The 9056-nt window shown below is 40.2% G+C and overlaps 1 protein-coding gene across 2 annotated transcripts in view; it reads left to right on the top strand.

The window, feature by feature from the left end:
* The window catches only part of LOC106804838 (beta-lactamase-like protein 2), a 17459-nt gene extending 9416 nt beyond the window's left edge, over positions 1–8043 (top strand). For both annotated transcript variants that reach the window (XM_014806194.1, XM_014806195.1), the window contains 3 exons: positions 5510–5655; positions 5936–6017; positions 7789–8043. In XM_014806194.1, the coding sequence (XP_014661680.1) occupies positions 5510–5655; positions 5936–6017; positions 7789–7835 (275 nt within the window). In that variant the 3' untranslated portion in view covers positions 7836–8043. The remainder of the gene's footprint in view (positions 1–5509; positions 5656–5935; positions 6018–7788) is intronic.
* Positions 8044–9056: the final 1013 nt, after the last annotated feature.

Below are 9056 nucleotides of genomic sequence, written 5' to 3'. Positions count from 1 at the left end.
TATATATATATTAGCCATGCAATATATATCTACATATAAGGCGATCAACACCTGCATGCCAAGATCTACAATGAACCATGACATGTGCTAATTTCGTCAGCTCGATCTATGACTATAATATTGAAATTAAATGCACGCACAACGTCGACCATGTGGTGGTTGACGACCCAGCTAATCCTAGCTACCCTGAAAGCGAAAGTCTGTATTTGCATTACGCTTTACTGTGTACTCAAACATAAATTATATGATTGGCTCAACGCAATTGACACGTGCCTGAAATAAATCACATGCCAAGTGGGCGGGCAGGAAGATAATTCAGGTGAATGAGAAATAAGAAGCAAATCCTCTTAACGTAATATATTTTACAACTCCACTGAAAATCGTAGGTGATATAACCACGCGCACTTCGTCGCACGAAGTCCTTGCGTACTTCATACACGTACTTTCGTACGCATACAGGCGTATACACAAAATAACACTAACACTGGTACGGCGCACGCATGAACGCGCATACGTATTCTTTGAGGTATAATCATAATTTATGTTTTATTAGTATTATCAAGAGCTAATAATACCTGGTATACGTATTCTTTGAGGTATAATAATAATTTATGTTTTATTAGTATTATCAAGAGCTAATAATACCTGGTATACGTATTCTTTGAGGTATAATCATAATTTATGTTTTATTAGTATTATCAAGAGCTAATAATACCTGGTATTATCTGGTATGTTGGCTTGTTCCGTGTTGTACAGTTCAATGGTTTTTATGGATGATCATAAATGTGTCTCGCCAGCACGAAAAACACTGCCACATCGGCATTTACCAGACCTGTAGGAAGTGTATTGTCAGTATTAGAGCAGGAGCCCAGGGGGGGTCAGCCTAGCTGGAAAGGAAACCAATTTTCTGCCGGGCAGCCGGTGGTGGGTGTGGTCAGTGGGGTCATTTGAAAGGCACCCCAAAATTGAACTAGATTAGCTGGAGAGGAAACCCCATTAAACCTATTGGAAAATGTTCGGCATGGTCCCAGGTATCTGGAATGGACACTGCCCGAATTTTTTAGTGGTGCGGCGCATCCGCCAGACCTCAAAAACCGATACCACAAAATTGAGCTAGATTAGCTGAGAAGGAAACCTTTTGGAACCCACTGGGAAATTTTCGGCTTAGTCCCAGGTATCGTGAATGGCCACTGCCAGGATAATTCAGTGGTTGGGTGTGCCCACCAGACGCCCCCAACTGCCCCCACCCGGGTCTTCTTTATTTAGATAGATTAGCTCAGAAGTAGATAATAGTCTATTATCTACTTCTGATTAGCTGGAGAGGAAACCACTGATCCATCGGTCAGCTTTGCCTCTCTACCTTTCCTTTTCATGTTGTTAATTTGCAGAATAGAATCTTCTAACAAATCTCGAATGTACAACACATTGATTTGATGAAACAACATTATTCCCTTATATAAAGCACTTCTTCTCAACACTATCATTTCTCATATACAGTGTATATATAGTGGTTATATATACAGTATAGTCCACTGCAGCGACCCCACTTGAGTGGGACTAATAATGCGAAGGATGAAAAAGAAGAAGTGTCTTCAAAATCATGCGGACAAGAAAAATCACCTGAACAGTTTCCATCATGAAGACATACGGTAAATAAATAAAAATAAAAATATTACTCACAAGGTCATCATCAAAAGGTATTAACACAAAAGTATTTTATTTCTATAAAATGAAACATCATATGGCATACATTTAAAATTCCAAATCACATTATTGCCTCCCAATTTAGCAATCCAGTAATTAAACATTTTTTATTCTTCATTTACATTCAGTACTCAAGTATATCAAAATCCATTTTAATAATCAACTATCAAATTCAGTTTAAACCATCATGTTTTATGTCATTTATCATATTTGATTTTTTAACTTTAGCCCTTGCAGACCCCCAGAAAAAGTGAAAAAATATATAATTACAAGTTGTCTAATTAAAGGTTCTCAACCATCTCAATATTCGAGCTGTATATAGACCAAACTTTGGATCGTAACATTCTATAAAATTTGTTGTTTCCTACAAGAACTCCCCGTCTTCCACCTCCACATCAGAGTCTTCATCACTCCATGCTTCACCTTCTGAAACGCTCAGTAGGCCTACTTACAACTCGGAATATGTTCTGTCACCTTCAACCTCCATGTCCTCTGGGTTGTTATTGACATTTTTAAATAAGCTCTCTGGTACGGTCGGACCTTCGAACCATGTTGGCTTCAATAGGTTGTCCTTCAGAGACCACCCATAATCGGTTGCTACCCGTCCCCAGGAGATGCTCTCCAGGCACGTGTCCACAACGCGGTAACATACTGTGTACGTCGTACCTTCATCTCTAGGGTTCGACGAGAAGATGGGAGCAAAGCACAGTCAACCCGCTTGACGTTTGCCAGTGAATTTGTGTGTGTGTGTGTGTGTGTGTGTGTGTGTGTGTGCGTGCGTGCGTACGTGCGTGCGTGCGTGCGTGCGTGCGTGCGTGTGTGTGTGAAGCAGGGTCACTGATGGGTGGTGGCGGCGGCGGCTGCGCTGCTGCGCTGCTGCTGCTACTATGCTCATTATGTTTCATTGTAATCAGTGCTAAATACATATGATTTATGTATGCATTTATATACATGTGTAGTAATCGTTCATGATTCTTCTTTAAAATAAAAATATTTTGTGCTAAATTATCCCCCTTGACTTTCTTTACAATATCAATATTCTTTACCAAAGGGTCCTCCTTAGTCTCTACCAGGGGGAGTATAGGCCCCCTCAAAATCGTAGGCCCATGGCCCACCTGCCCCCCTCTGTTCTGGCCTGTATATAGAATATTACTTACTATAGACGCTGTCTACTACTAGACTACACTCTAACTCAGTAGATAATAGTAATTATCAGTCTTAACAAGTTACAGTCATGCCTGCAGACGTTTTTATGCCTTACAAATTGTTTATGGTCATCACATATTATATAACCTATTATAACCTATTATAGACAACACATTAATTTAGAATATACACAATAAAATGTGAAAAAATAAGAGTAGACTACTCACATTTCCCAGCTGCTCCTTGCTCTATCAACTATCATGCAGCTGTATAACCGTACCGGGGTCTGCCCACTTGACCGAAGGCCCGCGAGACCGAAGGACCACGAGACCGAAGGCCCACGAGACCGAATGCCCACGAGACCGAACCACATTCCGCTGCCCCTACTACATGTATAAATAATAATGATAATTAGATTCTTATATAGCGCGCACTAACAGAAGTCTCTATGCGCTTTACAAAAAGAATGTACTAAAATTTTCCTTTTCAGCTATTCTAGCTCAATTTTGGAGTAACGGTTTTTTAGGTCTGACGGATGCGCCCCACCACTAAAAAATTCTGGCAGTGTCCATTCCTGATACCTGGGACCATGCCGAACATTTTCCAATAGGTTTCATAGGGTTTCCTCTCCAGCTAATCTAGCTCAATTATGGGGTGCCTTTCAAATGACCCCACTGACGCTCATAGGGTCTATGTCCCCCAGGGTACTGCCGAAACGTACCCTGGGCACGGTCCGGTATACCGGAACGTACCCTGGTAACTATCTGATATGGTTAGGATTAGGGTTAGAATTAGGGTTAGGCTTAGGGTTAGGGTTAAGGAGTAGGCGTAGGCGACTCCCTAGACTCGTTAGTGGAGTAGGCGAGGTACGGTACGGCATATTAGATAGTATACCAGGGTACGTTCCGCTATACCGGATCGTACCCAGGGTACGTTCCGGCAGTACCCTGGGGGACATAGACCCTCTCAGCCCCACTGACCACACCCACCACCGGCTGCCCGGCAGACTTCCATTTCCTTACATGGGTATGTACACGAATCATTGCTATATGCATGCAAATTGGTTTCCTTTCCAGCTAGGCTGATCCCCTTGGTCTCCTGCTCTAATACTGACAATACACTTCCTACAGGTCTGGTAAATGCCGATATATATATATAAGGGTAACAATGCTATCGGTCAGGCGGCTTACATCGGAATAGACAAAGTTAGCTTGGGTCGACACCGAGCCTACCTATGGTGCATTAGCCTATACATCGCCACTCGTAAAGCCTTCACATCTCTACTGAGTTTACCGCGAAAGCTTTCGGTAATATCGGTCTATGACAGGCGTGCTATAACGACCGCGATGCACAATGCATATAATCTATGATCATCATTGACCGGTTGCTCGAAAGCGTGTTTGTTTGATCTTTGTTCCGGATCCTGAAATTTGGCCTGATTTAATAATAATAAAAGGGAAATCTGTTGAGAGGACGATATTGCTCGATGAACAATGTAAGCTCATTCTGCTACTGCTTTAGCATCAGTATATACAAGGCACAGACTTTATATCTCTATCTATCTATCTATCTATCTATCTATCTATCTATCTATCTATCTATCTATCTATCTATCTATCTATCTATCTATCTATCTATCTATCTATCTATAGCTCGGTTACGAAGAGAGAAATTATGTTTTTATAACAAGTCAACACTGTTCACGTCCCAAATGTCTACCCTCTGTGTCCCCCAGTAAAATTGCGGACTTCGCTGGCAGCTATGGATCCGTGCGCCGGCCAATTCATTCGGCGCACGGATCCATAGCTGCGAGCGCTGCATACTGTCGTAGGACGTTCCCGCGGTCGCGTGCGCCTTGCCGCGGAATTGCGCGCAAGATCTGCGCTTATAGCGCTTGGGATCAACACCTCCTTTCGGCAACGCTTCTCTAGTATCCCGTCTCATCTGGTTTTGGAATGTTCACCTCACTTATAGGACCTATGCAAACAATTAAACCCTGACATTTTGGGTGACCTCCTGATGTAATTCGGCCATCATTGATTTTACTAGCCTTGGGTGATTGGGCAAGCGTTAATTTCCATCAGTGTAATGGTGAGATGAATGCTATGTTATAGTGTGCATAGCCGCCCTGTGGTGATGTTTTACGTCCAAATTAGTCATCATTAAAACTTCCAATTAATGCTATTATATAAAAAAAGGCAATTTAATTCTTGATTTGTTTTTGTGTGAAGACAAATTTTGGATAAAGACAGAGAGAATTCAAAAGCATTTAACAGTTTGCAGTTAAGGAAGTTATTGGTGTTATAAAACCTGAATAGCACTGCTTCATGCATTCCCATGCATCCGAATGTGAAGTTATCAAGTAATGGGTTTATTAGTAATTTCATAATTTCATCAGCATATATGACCAGCTCAAAAAAAGTATAAAATTGTTTGCTCAACCAAACGGATATATCGTTTTTTTTAAATCTGGTTGGTGTGTGCCTATTACTATTACTGTACACACGCGGCATGTGTGCAGAGTGCCTACATGCGTGTGAGCGTGCTGCCAGCGTTGTATGTTGCATGCTGCTGAGATACCAGCCGTTGCATTCAAACGTTCAGTCCCTTCTTCTTGCTGCTTGGAGAGAAATTGAATAAATACTTTTTAAATTTTCAGGTCATGGCCCTGTTATACGAAACCCTATGCCGAAGATAGAAGAGTACATTAAGCATCGGCTGCTAAGAGAAAGCCAAATATATGATACTCTGAAGCAAAGTAGTTCTCCACTCACTGCTATGCAGATCGTCAAAAAGATATATGTGGTAATCATAGATGGAACGCATCACATGATGATATTGTTCTTTCTGGTTCTACCCTGGAATTGCCTAGCATTATTCATTTTAAAGTAAAATGGGTTAAGAGCATATAAGAGATTAATATGGATTATTAAAAAAAAGTTTCTATGCATATGGATGGATTTTTCTAGTAGTCGTACATTCCTTTTAAATTCGAATTACTTTAGATGGATGAACTGGACTGTTTTTCCAGTTTCTGATACCATGAGTATGTGTGTTTATGTTAAGTACATTTGTTTTATTGTAGGACACCCCTGTCGTGCTGCATAAGGCTGCAGAAGGCAATGTCCTGCTTCACATTGGAAAATTGGTTAAAGACAATAAAATTGGTAAATATCACACCACAACCAAGGTTTAGTGACGCTCAAGGGGTCGTCGTCGTATCAGGTACTACAGATATGTACCCGAGGTACATATATGTATACACAAAATTAACCAGACTTGTACTACAGAAGTGTACCCTAAAACTAACCCTAACCATAACCCTAAACCTAACCCTAACCCTAACCCTAAACATATCTCATATAAAAATATAAACATAATACTAAACAACCTAAAACTACGTCGGGTACATATCTGTAGTACCTGATACGACAACGACCCCATCTGCTTTAATGACTTATACTAGATAGATGTGGCGTCACAAATGACCATCTAATGCCATAAGCACTAGAAAACGTATTCCATTTAACCAGACTGCATATCAGTGAGAGTAATCCTACTAGTGTGCAGAGAAAACGGTTAGGCCTTAAATAAATAATTTTTAACCTATAATAGCATTTCAAGTTCTAAAGGTGTACTTTATGCTTTTGCCTTTTTGGGGAGGAGGGGACGTCACAATTTCCCTCTTGTTTCAGTCACTTGTTAGTGTTATTAATAAGCACTATTTCACATTTGGGGTTCCATTTTCTTAGTGACTCGGCCTAACAACATCAGCACAGGAACAGTTAATTATCACGATTCACATGCTAGCTGCGAGACCAAGTGCTACTTGTTGACATGTATATTTAATTTAAATGGCAACGATACGCACCACAATAATACATTGCTTGCCTATTTTGGCCAAATAACTTCTCTTCGCTTCGACACCCAACACACTCTCGAAATTACTTTCTACATACACTCGTAACCTTGGCATTGCCTGACTGTATTAATAGAAGCCCTCAAGATCTCTTATCTCTTGCTATTATGCTAAATCGTCTCCCGATAAAAAGAAGTTTTTGGTGTCTGTTTACGTGGCTTTAAAATTAGGTTTTCTTTTAGAGAAATTTTGGCAACTATAGATTGTATTTTATTGTATTATTACGTGTAGTGGCGTGACACGTGTTATAGTGTATCATTATCAAGCTAGCATCCACTAGAATGGAGAAGAGGAAGTGTAGAAGAGAAAGAGTGCATGAGGTGAAGTGTTTCTTCCGCTCCCTGCGTCATCCTACCCCTGTTCATTCATCACACTTTTTCTCCTTTCATCATTCTCTGTTGTCTTTATCTTAATTTCCCTTTGCTCCTTATGATCACCTCTTACCTTGCACTTCCAGTTCTCTTCATTTTTCCTTTAGTTTTCTTTCTGCAGTTGCTCCCCCCCCCCCATGTACTCTTTCATTTACTTTGCATTCCTGTTCTCGTTCATCGCCATTCACAGAGTGCATTGGATCTTATGTAATAAATATTGGTCTCTCATAACTAAGCATGGCTTTGTCTATGACAAAAGCTTTATTAATCAATCGATGAATCTCTATTATTTTCAGTAGCTGCACATGATTATAATGTTTTGGTGATAATGACTTTAAAAACGTGTAGTTGCATTTATTTTATATATACTTTTATTAAAATAGGTAAATTCAGTAGGTGATGTATATAGCTCTAGCTTTAGCCTCTTGACTTTACCATTTGATGTGCATGAATGTGATTATTGCTGTCCTAACTGCGATCATTAGTAGGGCACCTATGTATGCACTGCCATAGGTAGTTTCTAATTAAATCGTTTTATTCCCTGTTGATGTGTTTAAGCAATAAATGCAGTTGATAGAATGGTGTGAATGATATTTCTCCTCATATCATTTCTTAGTTCATTCATACTCGAGTCTACTTTTCTTGCAGATAAATCTGTGGATTCTGAAGATGTATACTGGCAAGCCAAAAGCTAATCTAGTTTACTCTGTGGATACTCTAGTGTTAAAATCATGGAAAAATCCAATAGGATAAATCCTGAAGGACAGTGGTCCAATAAATATTTGAAAATAATAAGCGAGTCAATATATCAAGTGTTATATTGTGAGAGTTTAATTTACGTTAGCCCCTGTTGTTTACTCCTGTTATCAGAGTTTAATAAAATTATGTGATTGATTGTTTTAATTTCTCAAAATTATTTCACCTTCTGTTTATAATGATTACCATGTTTCTACAGTTCACACAAGTAATGCCCGAGTGCATATGTAGCGTGCGCGTTGAACCTGGCAATAATCGGCCACGTTAGAACGACCAACGTTAAAGCCGTCGAGTCGCAAAGAAATTATATATTTCCTGAGCACACGGTAGCTGCGCCTGTATCTAAATAGGTCTTACACGGCCCATGAGAATTGTAAATACACAGGATACATGGGGGCGAGCATACTTCGTACATGTGCGACTGGCGTAAAAGCGATATTTGCACAGTAACGAATGGCATCACAGCTAGGGTCCGGTCCCTGACACATGATAACACGAGGTTGGACATTGTTTTAGTAGTTATCCTGGCCGTTGGGCAAGGTCAGACCTACGGTATAATAGGGGCCACATCTTATCGTCAGGACGGTCTCTGTTGACTACCACGGCGCCTTGTGTGTAGGACTGTTTTCCCTTGTTACGTTCCTTCGTTCCCACGCGAACAAAGTTACACCATAGTCCCAGAATACACCGTCTACGTTTGTATTAATAATTTATTCGTGTTTAGTTTTGACTGAAAATTCGCATGTCTGCTCTCCTCACTCTTCAAGTCTTGGTGTAACGTCACGCTCGACGTTACAAATTGGCAATTTATTTCTGAAGACCGCGTCTTGCATATGCAAGTATCGCAAAATAATATCTTGAACATGACATTATTAAATAATTATTGTTATTATCGTGAAAGAGCCAATGTAGTTTCGTTTGCAATTATTTAATAAAACCTAAATAATGAGTGATAAACCTACAACATATGCTAAAGGTTTGAACAGGTATTGATAATATCAATAGTCCATAATAGAAAACATCGTTCCATTTTTAGCTCATCTGACATAGTCAGATGCAGCTTGTAGAATCGCATGAGCGTGCGTCCGTCCGTCCGGCCGTGCGTGCGTTCGTCAACAGTTGGGCACAAATCTTAACTGCTCGACGTACGGTCACGATAT

The sequence above is a fragment of the Priapulus caudatus genome, unplaced genomic scaffold (genome assembly GCF_000485595.1).
Source record: "Priapulus caudatus unplaced genomic scaffold, Priapulus_caudatus-5.0.1 Scaffold89, whole genome shotgun sequence".
NCBI classification, from domain to species: Eukaryota; Metazoa; Priapulida; class Priapulimorpha; order Priapulimorphida; family Priapulidae; genus Priapulus; species Priapulus caudatus.
This window is presented reverse-complemented; position numbering and strand designations above follow the sequence as displayed.